At 41.0% G+C, this 18,581-nt stretch overlaps 2 protein-coding genes across 2 annotated transcripts; one reads left to right on the forward strand and one right to left on the reverse strand.

Annotated features, from left to right (window-relative positions):
- Window positions 1-3,497: 3,497 nt before the first annotated feature.
- Window positions 3,498-4,886, reverse strand: nupr1b (nuclear protein 1b). The gene is made up of 3 exons (XM_024012697.2): window positions 4,614-4,886; window positions 4,269-4,406; window positions 3,498-3,988 (listed from the first exon to the last, which is right to left on the reverse strand). The coding sequence occupies exons 1-2, from the start codon at window positions 4,711-4,713 to the stop codon at window positions 4,279-4,281; spliced, it is 228 nt and encodes a 75-aa protein (XP_023868465.1). The 5' UTR covers window positions 4,714-4,886; the 3' UTR covers window positions 3,498-3,988; window positions 4,269-4,278.
- Window positions 4,887-6,952: 2,066 nt separating this feature from the next.
- LOC111982071 (SAGA-associated factor 29-like) lies at window positions 6,953-16,076 on the forward strand. Its single transcript, XM_024013610.2, is given in 11 exon segments — window positions 6,953-7,040; window positions 9,269-9,342; window positions 13,026-13,043; window positions 13,045-13,102; window positions 13,600-13,672; window positions 14,018-14,082; window positions 14,231-14,360; window positions 14,607-14,753; window positions 14,905-14,940; window positions 15,090-15,252; window positions 15,521-16,076. Coding segments are annotated over 11 exon segments (888 nt in total). The 5' UTR covers window positions 6,953-7,033; the 3' UTR covers window positions 15,638-16,076.
- Window positions 16,077-18,581: the final 2,505 nt, after the last annotated feature.

The raw sequence follows: 18,581 nt of genomic DNA on the forward strand, positions 1-18,581 counted from the left end.
CCAGATAACATAAATGCAGTCTCAGGATATATGGTTTCCAGTTTACATAGAGTAGGGAAGTTCCTTGAGGGCCGTCGTGGTATCTGCTTGAGGGGTTATATATACAGCTGTGATGATAACAGACGAGAATGTTCTTTTGCGTGTAGATTGGCGAGGAAAATGTTTCATTTAATAAATTTTAGAATAAATCTGTAAGGTAACAAAATGTGGAAGAAGGAAAGAGGTCTGAATACTTTCCGAATGCACTGTATAGTGTATAATACAACAGCAACATGTGCACAGACATACACACCTGATCTCTCTAACACACTCCAACATGCACTCACCATGGTCTCAGTGGTCTCTTTCGGAATTTCCAATGGCTAGTTGCTAGGCAACCAGGGCAACTTCTAAAATCACCGGTAACTCCACTGCAGATGGGCTGTCTCTTATACACATCTAGATGTGTATAAGAGACAGCTTCTAAAATCACCGGTAACTCCACTGCAGATGGGGGGGGGGGGGGGGGCCACCCGGTTTGGGTGAGTGTTCTCTTCTTTCCCATTCCTCTAAACCAGTTGATGTGACGATGCACAAGTCATGCAACAATCTGACAAATGGTTTATATTTCTGCCTTTCTATGCATATTTTTAACCCCTGATTTTATATAAGCCTAAATCCTATTGGTACCTATATCATGAGTGAGTGGAGGGGAGTAGTGAATTTGTGATTTCTCCTGTCGTTACACATCGAGCCTGAATAACTGACAAGTCAATGCATAGGCTATGTATTGAACAACTCTAATGGGATCTGGATCTGGCATGACAATGACAAGTTGGCTGAAGCAGAAACAGACTATAGCATCCAGACCATTGGATGTTTATCTTCTGTTAGCTGTAACTTATTTATGTATGTATGTATGCCAGAAACATCTATAATTCATCGACAAACCAATCACTTGTCCCAGACTATGGTTGCGTTTACACAGGCAGTCAAATTCTGATATTTTTCCCAATGGCAAAACAGCTGATCTGACCAATTAGCGAAAAAAAGAACAGAATTGGGCTGCCTGTGTAAATGCAGCCTTGTCTTCTGTTTTGATCAGCTGTTAAGTACAAACATGAAATGAGCTAACATCTGTCTGTTTGTTGACAATATCTCTGTTTGTTTGATCATGCAAGTGTGTGTGTGTGTGTGTGTGTCTATGTTCAAGAGGCCATGATGGGGTGATTTATATAATCCGATTAGTTCGTGTTACGCTGAGGTACACTCTCCGAAGACAGCAGGGGGAATTTGACAACTGTGGGTGTGCATGTACATGCAGAAAAAGGCTACATTGTGTGTATATGAATGTATATTCCCCTGTGTTTCATGTATACGTTTTCATTACATGATCATGTTTTCATTTCTGCTAATGGTTCTTTTTATAAATATAATGAGGCCAATGTGTGACACTGGGACCAACATTTTAATATGGTTTGAAACAAAAAATAAAAAGTATTGTCATGCAGTTAGACATGTGTACTTACAGGAATTAAAATGAATATATGCAAATTGGCCCATAACTCTACCTATACAACAACATAGGCCTAGGACTATACATTCTTTAAGCAGGGTTCATACAGACATTGTCAAGTCAAATTCAAGGACTTTAAGGGACTTTTTCAAGCACTTAATTGTAATTTTCAAGGACCTCAATGTTATACAATTGTATAATTTATATAATTCTACATATAGGGCCTAATATAGAACCTCACCTCCCCCCAAAAAGAATGCAAAAAGTATAAAAAAATAAATAAAACAGGTTCCTATTTTAATGGAAGAATTTGTATGGAAAGACAAGTTGAAGCCAGCGTTAGATAGTGTCATCCACATAATAACCACATGTGGTTTTACCGCAACAGAGGAGCACAACATRCTTCAATTGAAGCAGCGGGAAACAAACGAAAGTGGCCATATCACTCACAGAAACTGATCAAAAATGAAATCACGGATAACTATAAGGAGAACTTCTAAATTGGCAACAATAATTACAATGACTTTAAGTACCGAATTGAGAAAATGTCTGATTTTAAAGGTAGGCCTATTCCAGTGCTTGCATTTCTGAGCTCCAAATTCAAGTTCAATTAGGCTACTTCAAGCCCCTTGTATTGTTTAAAATTGCAGGTGTAACATGGAAAACAAAATGTATTTGACATGTTCTTTCATTACCAGATCATATTGTGAAGAAACCCACTAAGCTATGTAATTTGTCATTATATCCAGAATAATTCATAGGAAAAGCGTTGGGAGTTGCACAATAGTTTATCTGATATTCACCCCCAGTAGACTCATGTCCAATCCAAGGCACAAAAACATATGAAAAAAAAAACAAATGACCTTGATGCTTTTTCTGTTAAACCTAACGAGACCCTGCTGTAAATCAACAACAGATGGACACCAAATGCACATCCAACAAGTATTATGCATATTTTTTGAACCACAATGACAGTATCGATTTATGTTTTAAGTATCAAGCAGTGGAGGCTTCTCGGAGGAGGAAGGAGAGGACCATCCTCCTCAGTGTATTTAATAAAAATAAAAATAGTTAAACATTAAAAAAGTTTGATAAAACTATACTAAATATATTCACATCACTAAATAATTGAATAAAACACACTGTTTTGCTATGAAGGTCTACAGTAGCCTCAACAGCACTGTATCAAATCAAAAATCAAATTATTTGTCACACTTGTGAGTGCATTTGACAGCAAAAACATTTTTCAATTTAGAAATAGGGAATTACTTTCAAAACAAGACAAACTGCCATGTAGGCTATGCCGCCTTGAAGGACAAATGAATCTAACCTAATATAAAAACCCTGTCCAACATCAACTAATTTCAGTTCAAGGGTAGCCTACATTTTCAGATGAAGAGATGCAAAGCACCAGACTTAAGTTATTCTCATTATCCATTTAGTTTAAACAGTTGAATGAGCAGTCATACAAATTGCTATTCTTTTGCATTTTCTGTTATGTCAAGGGCTCTTCAAATTGTCAATTTCTTGACAGTAATCCCTTAATTCTTTGGCAGAAATTTTCTAAACTAGAGCATTCCCAAGAGGACTGTAATTTGACACAAATCTATTACTGCCACCTATTGGCTTGTTTGAAGATTGCAGCCCATGACACCTTCCACGAAGACAAATTCATAAGACATCCTCCAGGGATGTTGGAAAAGTAATATCCCAAGTATATAGACAGTAAAGTACACACACCAAAATATAAAAATAGGTTAAGCAAAATAGTGTTTATACAACTGCAAACTTCAAGGAATAGGGCATTCAAAGAGTTGGTTGGATGGGAAGTTGTGACGTCAGCCATAGGAGTCACATTTGAATATTACTAGCTAGGTAGCTATTTATTTATCATATAACCGTCCTCCACTGTGGTCCCTGAGTCACCTATTGAGATGTGCCTTTTGTTAAGTTTTTTTGTTAATTGGGTTAAATGGATGTGAAAAGGAGACTGGAGTACCACTTTAAACCAAGACTTTTAATATATTTTATGAAAGCATTTATTTTCAATACTTTTTAAAAATAAATCCATTTTCAGAACCTCTTTGGTTTATAAAAACATTAAGTGACAAGCATCGTCAATTAAGACTTAAAAACAAAACCACATTGATACTGAAAAGAGATGCATCCTGCCACCACCCCCATTACTCCCCACTTGCGTGGGAAGGTCATTCAGAAAACACTTGCACAAGTGGTCTACATCATCTTCAGTGGAGATCTACCCATGACTGAAATGAACAACCAATATGGGGGCCACTCCCACCGACAGTACCATCAGCTCTATGAAGGAGAGGACTGAAATCTCCCTTCACTGAAGCTACAGTCAGACTCATTGGCAGCATGTGACTCGTCCTCATATTCACCCCCCTCTACATTGGAGTTCACCGTCTGCCCATCTTGTTTTGTCGCCAAGGCGGCCATGGTCGGTTGCCAGGGTTAGCCGTCCGATTTGTCCTGAACGGAAAGACAAATGCACTTTGGTTACGTTCTGCCTACTTGACCGTTTGCTACATGAGGGTGGTAGGAACAGAGTACTGAGATAGGATCAAAACAATGCCTTAAAATAGTATAGGACAATAAGCCTACAAAAAAAGAAGAACACACTGTAGATCAAATGTTGAATATTCACTCTCAAACTTTATATTTAGTCCCACACCTGAGCCCCAGATGTGGGAGTTCATGTTTAAAATTGTGGAGTATATACAAAGATTGTGTGGGGGGGGGGGGGGCTTACCTCCACTTACTCACACCTTGGCCTTCTTTTCAGTGTTCTGAAGTTTCTCTACGAGCTTGCGCTCGTGGCCTCCGGGGTTGGGGCGGTTGGTATTGTCGCTGGCTTCCTTCTTTGACCTCCCCTTGCGGCTAGCGCCACCTGGAAACAGTGCGAGTTCACAGRTCAGATTGTGAGACTTTGAAAACAATAAAACACACCCACTTGCGCCCAATGCAACGTCATAGCAGTCAACATGGGCCACTTACGACACGTTGAGGAATTAGAAATGTATTTTTCAATTCTTTGCGGTGACCATTAACTTGAAAATTCATTGCACAAACAAGCATAAGAATTACTGATACTTACATGTGTATTTTTCTGAAAGGTTATAATATTCATATTCGTCGTAGTGTTGTTCTTCAAAGTGGGTTGGCTCAACATTCTTCACGTCTACGAAGCTTGACATAGCGACTCTTCTGTTGAACAGATAAAAAGTAACTGTAAACTAACTTTTCTCTGMACAGCAACAAAAACAACGTTAGAAAGCAGTTATTTTCCACGGGTGTTTCTTTTTCTTTCAACTCTCGAAATAAGTGGTTTATGCGCTTGCCCATGTGCTTTATAAAGCATGGTCGCTCCTCCCTTTCTCCATGTCTCCCAGTTTTGTTGAGTCCTCCTCCCAGTTTTGTTATGAGTCATTGGCCCTTGCCTGAGTCAGTGAACGTTGCATGAGTTTTTGGTAAATGTTTGACGCCAACTTTCAATAAAATATGTCACTGTAGTTTAAGGTCAACCATGTTTGTTTATTTTAATCAGGTGCCCTTTATTGATTTAATTTGCTCTACATCTCGTGGTACATGTCGTCTTTCTCTCTCTTTATTAGAAGCCTGTTTGTATTTGTGTAATCTGTTCCATTGCACAATTATGCTTTATCCTTTCTTTCTATTGGTCATCTTCCAATAGTAATTTATTTTACATGGGCAATTAAATAATTTCTTAATTCTAAATGCACCTAGTTTCCTTCACCGACGTGGTTTCTCTGCCCTATCAACTCCTCCCTCCTCGGAGACAAAGATTAGATTAACAATGTTTTTCTTTCAGTCTTATCAACACCTGTGGTTCAAAGCTTACACTTCTCACGTTTTCTAACAGCCCCCCTTTTCTTTGTATGACCTCCATTTGTCTGTCAAGGCCAATCCAAAGGGTGCTTTAAGGTGAGGTGCGTGAATGTGAGCAGGGTGAACCAACTTTTGGTGACAATGCTAAGTTGTTAGACAGATTTTGATTGTTCAGTAGGCATTGAACCCATTTTGATCGCAGTTCTATAGCACCCATGAAATCCCATTGTGTGTGTGTGTTCTCACGTGTGCATGTTAATAGAGAGGAAATTAAATGTATGTTGTACTGTAGGCCTACATAAAGGAATATATATACATATATATATGTCCTAGATAGAATGATTCAGACTGTAGTCATGACAAATAAACACATGACTGTCTGTATCTGTGAAAACGATGAGGAAAGGCCCTTCCCTCACATAAATATACTCATGTTCTGACGCTGTCAAATAAATTACAGGCCTTGAACCAGGAGCTATGAGTAAAACGTCTCAAAGTAGCCTCTTCTCCTAAAGCCTGGCTTGAATATTCCACAAACCAGTCCTTTTGGATATGACCTAATTGTTTTTGAGCAAGGAAGGTTTGACGCAGGCGTACTGAAGCAGGGAGAGAGTTCTTGGCATGTTTTACTTCCCTCGCTGCCTCCATAAACAGTCATAAACAGTCCTGTACTGGCCATAAACTGGAGTCAGAGCTGAGAGGGGCGGGGTGACATGTTTAGGCTTCACTCTCTCTTTCTCCCAGTCTCTCTTATCTCTCTTTCACTACCACGATTCATATTTCTTACATTTGTGCTTGTTTCCTTTCAACGGCTATCTCTCAGTTGTCTAACAACATTCCTGTTTTTTTATTTCACTGTTTTCTCCCTCTCCCCTTACTCTTTCTGTGACTCCTCCTTCCACACTTTCTTGGCATTTCTCAGTCATGTGGGCGCTCTGTTCAATAAATATTTGCTGAAATATGAGCTTACCCATATGAGCTGTGACTAAGCCTACTCTCAACAAACACACTGAACACACAAATACTCACACACACACACACACACACACACACACACACCACACCACACAACGCACAACACACCACACAAAGTTAAACGGGACGATCCACCAGCGACGCACACACCCACACCAGAACAACACACACACACACACAATTATAAACAGCACAGAGTGTCCCAGACAGTTTAGACACATGGCAGATAAGCCAACACTTATCTGTGTCTGTCTATGGTCCATTTTACGACCTCATTTTCTCCATGACAGCGTTGAATATTAACTTTTCAGTATCTCCACCTCACCACCCTTTGCCCCCCTTCCACACACACCCAACTAGTAATATCAAATAGATACAATATATTGCTTTACATTAGGGCACTGTCTACCTAGCTTTACATTCATATTAGTTGTCTATTGAGTTTTGTTCTTAGTGATTGTTTTGCTCTTTATGTAGCTGTTTTTTTCACCATAGTGTTTATAGCTGGTGTTTGTTTCCAGAGGCCAAACCTCCCTCCACTCCCTCGCAGAATTCTGCTGACGGAACATTTTACACAAGCTTCAGAAAAAGAACAGAACATTACAGTCCGATTTAATGTGTTTACTAGAGAACGCCTCAAAAGAACTGTCTGTATGTTTCAATATGTAAACATTGAGGAGAGATGTTTGGAAGATGGAATGTAAGTGGTGAAGTAWATTACATGGGTTGTAAACATTTGCTAAACGAATTCAAACAATTATATTTACGTGTGATTATTATATATATTTATTTATTTCACATTGGAACACCCATATGGTAGAGAGAGGTCTTATTTATATACAGTCTATGGCCGAGATGCCATATTGAAAGACGCGTAAGACAAARGTTTGGGGTAGTACGGTTTGTCCTCGCTGCCAGTCCGTAGTAGGCCTTGAAACGAATGAAAGCTAACAAGCTACCTAACTACCAAAGGTAAAGGTAGGGAATGTATAGTTCTAAACATGTTGTATAACAATTTATCAAAATGTAACTTTACTCCACAAAATAAACTGCGTTTGGTGGTTGATAAAAAGGAAATATCACGTTTAAGTCATCATAGAAGCTAGCTAGCTATTTAGCCAGCGAAGCTAACTTGCTAGATTTTTACAATTTAGCTGGCTAGCTTCCTGCAATATGTTTGTCCTGACCACGTTAGCTAACTTTTGCAGACAACTTGCAAGTACAAAGTAAATGTGACGTACGTTGCGAACAATACAACTACCTAGTAATGTAACCTTACTGTTAGCTAGCTAGCTATGTTAGCCAACCCTACCGTTACGCTTGTTTACGTTGAGCTGCACTGGGGTCAGAACGCAATCACGGTTAGATTAAATGCCCATTGCWGTCAAAAACGTGATTTCCTGAGTTGTGTATATATATTGTAATGTCCCAGGGTCGTTACAATATATTCCCACACGWTGTAGTTGGAATAATATTGTGAAAATTATGATAATGCCTTTAGTGTAAGAGCTCTTTCAAAATACCTCCTGAAATTTCAGCTTGTTTTGGTGGGATGGAGTTTTTGCCTGCCTGGTGACATCACCAGGTGGTAAATTAGTTAATAGACCAATGGGCGGTATTAAATTATGTTGAGCTGCAGGGCACGTTTCTATGGCCCGTGACATGAATGGGGAAAGCGGTGAGGGAGGAGAACCCTTCTAAAATTGAGTAGTGATCTATGCCGGTCATGTTGTCAACAAGGCAGCATGGTACATCATCCAGTAACATACTCTTTTCCATAAAATCTATGTTTGAATTTTCAAACTAGTTTTTATTGGAAAGGGAGATAATGTGTTTTTATCAAAAGCAATCACCTTTGAATGTGAAAATACAGAATCCTACTCATTACTCCACGTGCTTAAAATACGTCACTTTTGTTTTGAGCCAACTTCGCCGTGGGCTTTGAACGGGGCACATGGCTCAGGCAGCTCGGTTCAAAAACAAATGCAATCAACATTCAGCCGTTGAATAACACACCTATCCAGGCGCCCAGGCCAGATAAATCGAATCCCATCAGTAAGCGAGTGCGTTCCAAACCTCCCTGCCAATAACAGCTAGTTTTCCATTTRCCCCGCCCCACATAGACCACTCTCAGACAGTCCTAACAAAAGCCCGGTTCCAAAACAAATCAAATAAACTTTCCCCCGTTGKAAAACACGCCTATCCGGGCGCCCAGGCCAGATTAATTGAATCCCCTCAGAAAGCGAGTGAGTTCCAAACCTCTCTGCCAATAACAGATAGTTTCCTTTTTCCCCTCCACATAGACCACTCCCAGACAGTCCTAACAGTTCTTGCCTGAGAAATTGCTATTTGCTAAGAAGCTATTTTTGTTTCTTGACCATTTTAATTGAAAACAGTCCCAATAAGGTACTTAATTGTTACCCAGAAGTAATTTGATATTTAGAGAAAAACTGCAGCATTGGACCAAACTGATACATCGAGAAGATTGAAATCTGCTAGCTTTCTGGGAAAACTGCCCTTTTTGTCCTCATGCTAGCTAGCAGTAGCCACTGCCACCATTTTGGAATGGCAGTGTCAGCCAATCAGCTCCTTTGCTCCTCCTTTAACGCAACATGTCATTCCATAATGGCTACTGCTGGATAGCATGAGGACGAAAAGGGCAGCTTTCCGGAAAGAAAAGCAMTCGTTCATTCTTCCCGGTGTAACAGTTGGGGTAATTCGGAGTACAACACAATTTCTCATCCCCAGAGTCTTAATCTAACCATGATGATGTTCTGACCCCAGTGCAACTCAGTGTAAACAAGTGTAACGGTAGGGTTGGAATCTGCTGGCTAGCTATCATGTCTGCAAGGCATGTCWATCATGTTGCTGCTTAAACTCAAGTGAAACTAATTTGATGAATGCATTTTGGACATCTCGTTACCACAGGCAAAATCATGCCGGCAGACACCATAATCGCAGAGCTTTTAACAGAGCTCCATCAACTCATRAAGCAGACGCAGGTAAGTCTCAACCAATGATTMCTACGCCCAAGTGATGTTGTCATCGGGAGCACTGACCAGTGACTCAGGGACCACAGTGGAGGACGGTTATATGATAAATAAATAGCTACCTAGCAAGTAATATTTAAATGTGACTCATATTAAATGTGGCTCATATTTTTACATCATGCCATCATAGGGATTGAAGTCACATTTGGGAGTAATGTAATACCTATCAAAATTGCCCTGAAAACTCTTTAGTCATATCCCAGTTTATCTATTTGCTTATGGTCTTGCCTACACCTAGCGAACAGTTTTTAAATTATATGAGGAAAAAAAMATTCAATTTTATTTGGAACGGCAAGCCGGACAAAATTAAACGGGCCTATTTATATAATGAATATGAATTTGSAGGGCAGAAATGATTAAATATTAAAGCATTAGACCTCTCAATAAAGGCTGCAGTCATACAAAAGTTATACTTAAATCCGAACGGGTTCTCTAGCAAAAGTAAGAATGTCTCACACTATATTCAAGAAAGGCCGTTTTGCCATTATTCAGATTACAACCTCGCACTTTCAGTTATTTMAAAAGGAAATCATCTCCCAAATATTGRTATTTTTAAAACAAGCCATAGAAAGTTGGTTGCAATTTCAATTTAATCCACCAGAAAAGACAGAACAAATAATACTACAAGTATTGTTGTTAAACTCAAATATACTAATTGATTAAAAAAACATACTTTTTAGATTTTTTTTTAATAAAAAGTATAATCTTCATAAATTATATCATAAATACGACTGGTGGAGTTATGTCATACATGCAGCTAACTAAAACACAGCAAAAATGGAAGAGGAAAGTGGAAGGGGGGAAAAGTAAGGAACTTGTCTGTCGGACCTGCATTAAAGACCATCATTGGTTAAAGAAAATTGTGATAAATAAAAAAAGTATATCCGTTTCATTTAAGGACCAAGAAATGTACAGCTGTGCCATATAGATTGCAAAATAGATTTTTGACGTACCGATTCCATGGCGTATGGTTTATGAACTGATACGCAAAACAATGCCGGATTCTAAACTTTGAATTTTTCCATTTAAATTATTTTACAGAATTCTTGCAACGAACAGAATGTTATTTATATGGGGGATACAACCTTCCCAGCTCTGCAGATTTTGCTGCGACGAGGCAGAATCATTAGATAATTWGTTTTGGTACTGTCCATATGTAGCTTGTTTTGGGACTAATAACAAGATAACTAATATAAAACATACTGTGCCCGTAAAACGTATATAGGTTAAGAACTTTTTTGAAAGAGRACAGTTTGAAAGATATGGCAAATAGAAATCAAACCGGATGGACATCAGAAATCTATGGGAGAGGTTGAGGGTAGAGGAATGACAAGTTAAAAACAAAATAAAATGTATAAAATAGACTGTGTCCATGAAATCTATATAGTATGTATAAAGCTGGAAAGACAGGCCTAAGGCACCAACGTTGCACCAACATGGTTTAAATTAATCTAGGATTAACCCACCCATGTGTTGTTGTTCACTCGTTTGCTCCAATTGGGGAGGGGTGGTAGGGTTGGAGGGTAATAAAGGAAATATTTTTTTTTTAAAGATGTGTGTATGTATTGTGTGTGTGATACATACATAACATACATACATACATACATACAATACATACATACATACATACATACATACATACATACATACATACATACATACATACGTATATATGTATATATGTATATATGTGTGTGTACAGTTGAAGTCGGAAGTTACATACAGTTAGGTTGGAGTCATTAACTTGTTTTTCAACCACTCCACAAATTTCTGGTTAACAAACTATAGTTTGTTGGCAAGTCGGTTAGGACATCTACTTTGTGCGTGACACAAGTAATTTTTCCAACAATTGTTTACAGATAGATATTTCACTTATAATTCACTGTATCACAATTCCAGTGGGTCAGAAGTTTACATACACTAAGTTGACTGTGCCTTAAACAGCTTGGAAAATTACAGAAAATTATGTCATAGGCTAATTGACATAATTTGAGTCAATTGGAGGTGTACCTGTGGATGTATTTCAAGACCTACCTTCAAACTCAGTGCCTCCTTGCTTGACATTATGGGACAAGCAAAAGAAATCAGCCAAGACCTCAGAAAAAAAAAATGTGGACCTCCACAAGTCTGGTTCATCCTTGGAAGCAATTTCCAAACGCCTGAAGGTACCACCTTCATCTGTACAAACACTAGTACGCAAGTATAAACACCATGGACCACGCAGCCCCGAAGGAGACACGTTCTGTCTCTTAGAGATGAATGTACTTTGGTGCGAAAAGTGCAAATCAATCCCAGAACAACAGCAAAGGACCTTGTGAAGATGCTGGAGGAAACCGGTACAAAAGTTTCTATATCCACAGTAAAACAAGTCCTATATCGACACAACTTGAATGGCCGCTCAGCAAGGAGAAGCGACTGCTCCAAAACCGCCATAAAAAGCAGACTACGGTTTGCAACTGCACATGGGGACAAAGATCGTAGTTTTTGGAGAATGTCCTCTGGTCTGATGAAACAAAAAAATAGAACTGTTTGGCCATAATGACCATCGTTATGTTGGAGGAAAAAGGGGGAGGCTGCAAGCTGAAGAAACCATCCCAACCGCGAAGCAGGGGGGTGCAGCATCATGTTGTGGGGTGCTTTGCTGGAGGAGGGACTGGTGCACTTCACAAAATAGATGGCATCATGAAGCAGGAAATTATGTGGATAATTGAAGCAACATCTCAAGACATCAGTCAGGAAGTTAAAGCTTGGTCGCAAATGGACATTGACCCAAAGCATACTTCCAAAGTTGTGGCAAATGGCTTAAGTACAACAAAGTCAAGGTATTGGACTGGCCATCACAAAGCCCTGACCTCAATCCTATAGAAAATTTGTGGGCAGAACTGAAAAGGTGTGTGCGAGCAAGGAGGCCTACAAACCTGACTCAGTTACAAACAGCTCTGTCAGGAGGAATGGCCAAAATTCACCCAACGTATTGTGGGAAGCTTGTGGAAGGCTACCCAAACCGTTTGATCCAAGTTAAACCATTTAAAGGCAATGCTACCAAATACTAATTGAGTGTATGTAAACTTCTGACCCACTGGAATGTGATGAAAGAAATAAAAGCTGAAATAAATAATTCTCTCTACTGTTATTCTGACATTTCATATTCTTAAAATAAAGTGGTGATCCTAAACTGACCTAAGACGGAATTTTTTACTAGGATTAAATGTCAGGAATTGTGAAAAACCGAGTTTAAATGTATTTGGCTTAAGGTGTATGTACATTTCGACTTCAAATTTGGTGTGTGTGTTGTTGTTTGTTTTGTGGTGGTGCGTGTGTGGTGTGTGTGTGTGGTGTGTGTGTGTGTGTGTGTGTGTATATAATATATATATTATTTGCCAAAAAAAATAATGGGCGATGGAAGTGATGCAGACAATTACATTGAGTGAAGCTACAATCTATCTTCAATATTAAAGCTGTCTACCTAAAAAATATTTAATTTATTTAAATAAATTTGCCAAAACATAAGTCAGTGTAATACATTGAGGTTTTGTGTGCACGTGACATGTTATTCTTGCTGATATACTGCGTCAGGTTGCACCTATGCAAACAACCACTTTGTAATACTAATTTCCCTTTCTTCTCTTTTTCAGGAGGAGCGGTCGCGCAGTTGAACACAACCTGCTCAACATCCAGAAAACACACGAGAGGATGCAGACTGAGAACAAGAGTGAGCCTCTACCTCGCCTTCCCACTTTCCCCTGTTCCATCAACACTGCAACACTATTTTAGAACTCTTCATATTACAATTACACACTGTTTCTATTCATGTGTCGTCTGGCTAACTCTTTACCCCACACACACACATATTGTTCTTCTAACCTCTGGGGACCTAAAATAATTTCCATTCAAAATCTTATTTTCCCTAACCCCTAAATCTAAACCCTTACTTGTAACCCTAAAACCTTACCACTAACCTCTTATCCTAACCCTAAACCCTAAGATTAAAATAGCCTTTGTCCTCATGGGGACGTGGGGAAATGTCCCACGAGGGGAGAATGTTCTTTATTATACTATCCTTGTGGGGACTTTTGGGGATTTTAGATCCACACAAGGATAGACAACCCACACCACACACACCACACACACACACACACACACACACACACACACACACACACACACACACAGTGTAATAAGGTGTTATTCTTGTCCCCGTCTCCCCAGCCTCCCCTTATTACCGGACTAAGCTGAGGGGACTCTACACCACAGCCAGAGCAGACGCTGAGGCAGAGTGCAGGTCGGTAGCCTACACTTGAAAAAGAAAAGGCGAGCCGCCCACTCTCGGAGCTCAGATGCAATAATTTAATAACCAACGTTTCGACAGACAAGCTGTCTTCATCAGGGTAGCCTACACTGACATCCCTATGCCGCTTGCACTATGCCCCTTGGAGTGTCTGCTGATCTGACATGATAGGTTTGGTGTAAGCCATTTAATGTAATGTTTCCTTTCACCTATGCAACTGTGGTAGTTCAGTGATTAGATGTGTTTTTGTCTTGCGTTCAGAAATCATCGCCACCATGTGGAGTAAGTAAGTACYCCTCCATTCCAAAGTAATAACTCGGACACCACTCTCTCCCACAGTATTCTTCGTCATGCCCTCGACAAAATTGCAGAGATCAAATCCTTATTGGAGGAGAGGCGAATAGGTAAGGAGAGTATGGCTGTGACTGAATTCTCATAATAGCCTACKTCCTATTTAAGAAGGAGAGGAGACGAACTGAGAAGAAGCCACTGTATACTATTGAGATGCAGCCCATGCCTCACTATCTTCTCTCTCTCTCTRCTCTCCCCCAGCGGCTAAGATGGCAGGGGTGAACAGCGACAATGACCCCCCCAGGAAGACCATGCGGAGGGGGGTGCTGATGACACTGCTCCAACAGTCAGCCATGACGCTCCCGCTGTGGATCGGCAAGCCAGGAGACAGGTAGGGTCTGATGATTCAGTCTCTCTCCTGAGCCCTGTTCAGTACTGCACAACATAGCAACATTTTTTACAACGGTAAATGAAAATCTGTGTTCTTATTGTGCACAGTTCAAGTTCAGTACCTCCCCCAAGTTCAGTACCTCCCCCACTTTTCTTCCACCTGTCCCTTTTTTCTGTCCTCCATTACTATATTACTCCCCCCACTCCTAAAACCCTCCATCCTTCCCTGTATCCCCCTCCTCTCCAGTCCTCCTCCCCTGTGTGGGGCGATGCCAGCCAGCAGTGACTACGTGGCCAAGCAGGGGGACAAGGTGGCAGCGCGGGTCAAGGCCGTGGATGGAGACGAACAGTGGATCCTGGCCGAGGTGGTCAGCTACAGCCACTCCACCAACAAGTAACTATCAGCAAATCAGCTCCAGCCACTGCTAGCCAATCAAGTACAGCCATATCCCACTGTTACCAATCAACTATAGCCTTTAACACTTTTAGCCAATCAGCTACAACACAGACTGTTTTGAGTTGTATTCTTCTGCTCTGTCCTTCAGGTACGAAGTGGATGACATTGATGAGGAAGGAAAAGAGTAAGTCATTGTCTTCATTTTCTTTATTTCTCTTCCTACTATTTTGTCTTGTAGTACATTATATTTTATGCCCTGAAATTCTTACCTCGGATGTAATGACAATTATCTACTCTACTTCTCCCCCCCAATCTCCCATCCTCCTCCTCCAGGAGACACACCCTGAGCAGGCGGCGTATCATCCCCCTGCCCCAGTGGAAGGCCAACCCAGAGACGGACCCGGAGGCCCTGTTCAGTAAAGACCAGCTGGTGCTGGCCCTCTACCCCCAGACTACCTGCTTCTACAGAGCCCTCATCCACACACACCCACACCGGGTGAGACGAGGAAAGGGAGAGGAGGGGAGGGGGGGACTGATTGATGTCATTTGAATACATTTTATTTGATGACAAAACTACACGAAGCTGGTTCKGTTGGAGATAATGTTACTGTACACCAAACCCTGCATCCAGGCTGGCCCCTCGCTTGGCAGCTTCCCCTCCATCAATCCTAACCTTAACCATTAGTGGGGAAAATGCTAAACTGACCCCAAATCAGTGAACCCTGTTCTCTCCACTAACCACCATGCTCTCTCTGCCCTCTCAGCCCCAGGACGACTACTCAGTGCTGTTTGAGGACACGTCGTACGCAGACGGCTACTCCCCGCCCCTCAACGTAGCTCAGAGATACGTGGTGGCCTGCAAAGAGAACAAAAAAAAGTAAAGAAGAGAAGAGGGAGTCAGTCGAAATCAAGGGGACTGAAGATGCTGTGTAGACAAGTGTTCCAAGACAAGTGTTTCCAACCACCCCTCTCCCCAGAATAACAATGGGTTCCATACCCTAGCCACACGTATGGACACACTGAGGGCAGGTTTGGGCAGCTATCTGTGAGGCTCAGTCAATCTAGGGAGTTGTATTGATATCCAACGGTGTGTTATTATGGCTCATCTGTTTGATCATTGTGAGACGTGCAGGATGTTCTGTGCTCTGTTCTGTCTGTATTGGCCTGGTGGTGACATGACTATGCTTCTTGTGGAACGGGCTATGCTGCATGTGTGATGTAAAAATAAAATAAAAACGTTAACAAAAAAATTTGTTTTTTAAATTTGGATGTTGACTATGGACACTGAGTAAGAATAAATGTTTTTTATATACAGTACCAGTCAAAAGTTTGGACATAGCTACTCATTCAAGGGTTTTTCTTTATTTGTACTATTTTCTACATTGTAGAATAATGAAATAACACATGGAATGTATGTAACCAAAAAAGTGTTAAACAAATGAAAATATATTACATATTTGAGATTCTTCAAAGTAGCCACCCTTTGCCTTGATGACAGCTTTGCACACTCTTGGCATTCTCTCAACCAGCTTCATGAGTAACCTGTAATGCATTTCAATTAACAGGTGTGTCTTGGTAAAAGTTAATTTGTGAAATGTCTCCTTAATGCGTTTCAGCCAATCAAGGTAGGGGTGGTATACAGAAGATAGCCATATTTGGTAAAAGACCAAGTCCATATTATGGCAAGAACCGCTCAAATAAGCAAAGAGAAACAACAGTCCATCATTACTTTAAGACATGAAGGTCAGTCAATCTGGAAAATCTCAAGAACTTTGAAAGTTTCTTCAAGTGCAGTCACAGAAACCATCAAGCACTATGATGAAACTGGCTCTCATGAGGACTGCCACAGGAAGACCCAGAGATACCTCTGCTGCAGAGGATAAGTTCATTGGAGTTACCAGCCTCAGAAATTGCAGCCCAAATAAATGCTTCATGTAGTTCAAGTAACAGACACATCTCAACATCAACTGTTCAGAGGAGACTGCATGAATCAGGCCTTCATGGTCAAATTTCTGAAAAGAAACGACTAAAGAAAGGATACCAATAATAAGAAGAGACTTGCTTGGGCCAAGAAACGGTCCTTTGGTCTGGAGTCCAAATTTTAGATTTTTGGTTCCAACCGCCGTGTCTTTGTGAGACGCAGAGTAGGTGAACGGATGATCTCCGCATGTGTGGTTCCCACCGTGAAGTGTGGGGGTGTGGCGATGCTTTGCTGATAAAACTGTGATTTATTTAGAATTCAAGGCACCAGCATGGCTACCACAGCATTCTGCAGCGATACGCCATCCCATCTGGTTTGCGCTTAGTGGGACTATCATTTGTTTTTCAACAGCGACCAATGACCCAACCACACCTCCAGGCTACTGTAAGGGTTATTTGACCCCAAGAAGGAGATAGATGGAGTGCTCCATCAGATGATCTGCCTCCACAATCACCCGACCTCAACCAATTGAAATGGTTTGGGATGAGTTGGACGAGAGTGAAGGAAAAGCAGCCAACAAGTGCTCAGCATATGTGGGAACTCCTTCACAGACTGCTGGGAAAAGCATTCCAGGGTGAAACTGGTTGAGAGAAATGCCAAGAGTGTGAAATCTGTCGTCAAGGCCAAAGGTGTCCAAAACTTTTTTACTGGTACTGTACACATACATAAACTCAAGCAAAAAAAGAATTGTCCTCACTAGTCAACTGCATAAATATTCAGCAAACTTAACATGTTGTAAATATTTGTATGAACATAATGTGTCCCTGAACAAAGGGGGGGTCAAAATCAAAAGTAACAGTCAGTATCTGGTGTGGCCACCAGCTGCATTAAGTACTGCAGTGCATCTCCTCCTCATCGACTGCACCAGATTTGCCAGTTCTTGCTGTGAGATGTTACTCCACTCTTCCACCAAGGCACCTGCAAGTTCCCGGACATTTCTGGGGGAAATGGCCCTAGCCCTCACCCTCCGATCAAACAGGTCCCAGACAAAAATATCACTTTTTGCCAGTCCTGTCTGGTCTAGCGACGGTGGGTTTGTGCCCATAGGTGATGTTGTTGCCGGTGATGTCTGGTGAGGACCTGCCTTACAAAAGGCCTACAAGCCCTCAGTCCAGCCTCTCTCATCCTATTGCGGACAGTCTGAGCACTGATGGAGGGATTGTGCGTTCCTGGTGTAACTCGGGCAGTTGTTGTTGCCATCCTGTACCTGTCCCGCAAGTGTGATGTTCGGATGTATTGATCCTGTGCAGGTGTTGTTACACATGGTCTGCCACTATGAGGACAATCAGCTGTCCGTCCGGTCTCCCTGTAGCGCTGTCTTAGGCGTCTCACAGTACAAAAAGAGAGAGATGTATGTTTGGGGTCATTGACCATTTGGAAGACCCATTGATCTGATTTGCACTTTTCGCACCAAAGTGCGTTCATCGCTAGGAGACAGAACGCGTCTCATTCCTGAGGCAGATGACAGCTGCGTGGTCGCCATGGTGTTTATACTTGTGTACTAGTTGTTTGTACAGACGTACGTGGTACCTTCAGGATTTTGGAAATTGCTCCAAGGATGAACCAGACTTGTGGAGGTCCCCTTAGATATTTTGTTTCTGAGGTCTTGGCTGAGTTTCTTTTGATTTTCCCATGATGTCAAGGCAAAAAGGCTGAGTTTGAAGGTAGGGCTTGAAATACATCCACAGGTAACACCTCCATTGTCCAATTAATTAATGATCCAATTAGCCTATCAGAAGATTCTAAGTCATGACATAATTTTCTGGAATTTTCCAAGCTGTTTAAAGGCACAGTCAACTTAGTGTATGTAACTTTCTGGACCTCTGGAATTGTGATCAGTGAAT

This window comes from Salvelinus sp. IW2-2015, linkage group LG20, assembly GCF_002910315.2.
Source record: "Salvelinus sp. IW2-2015 linkage group LG20, ASM291031v2, whole genome shotgun sequence".
In the NCBI taxonomy this organism is placed as follows: domain Eukaryota; kingdom Metazoa; phylum Chordata; class Actinopteri; order Salmoniformes; family Salmonidae; genus Salvelinus; species Salvelinus sp. IW2-2015.

Excerpts from the sequence above, each read along its gene's own strand:
- nupr1b (XM_024012697.2), bottom strand. The coding sequence starts at position 4,713 with ATGTCAAGCTTCGTAGACGTGAAGAATGTTGAGCCAACCCACTTTGAA. Across the intron at positions 4,407-4,613 it reads CCTTTCAGAAAAATACACAT|GTGGCGCTAGCCGCAAGGGG; the intron begins GTAAGTATCAGT and ends CACTGTTTCCAG.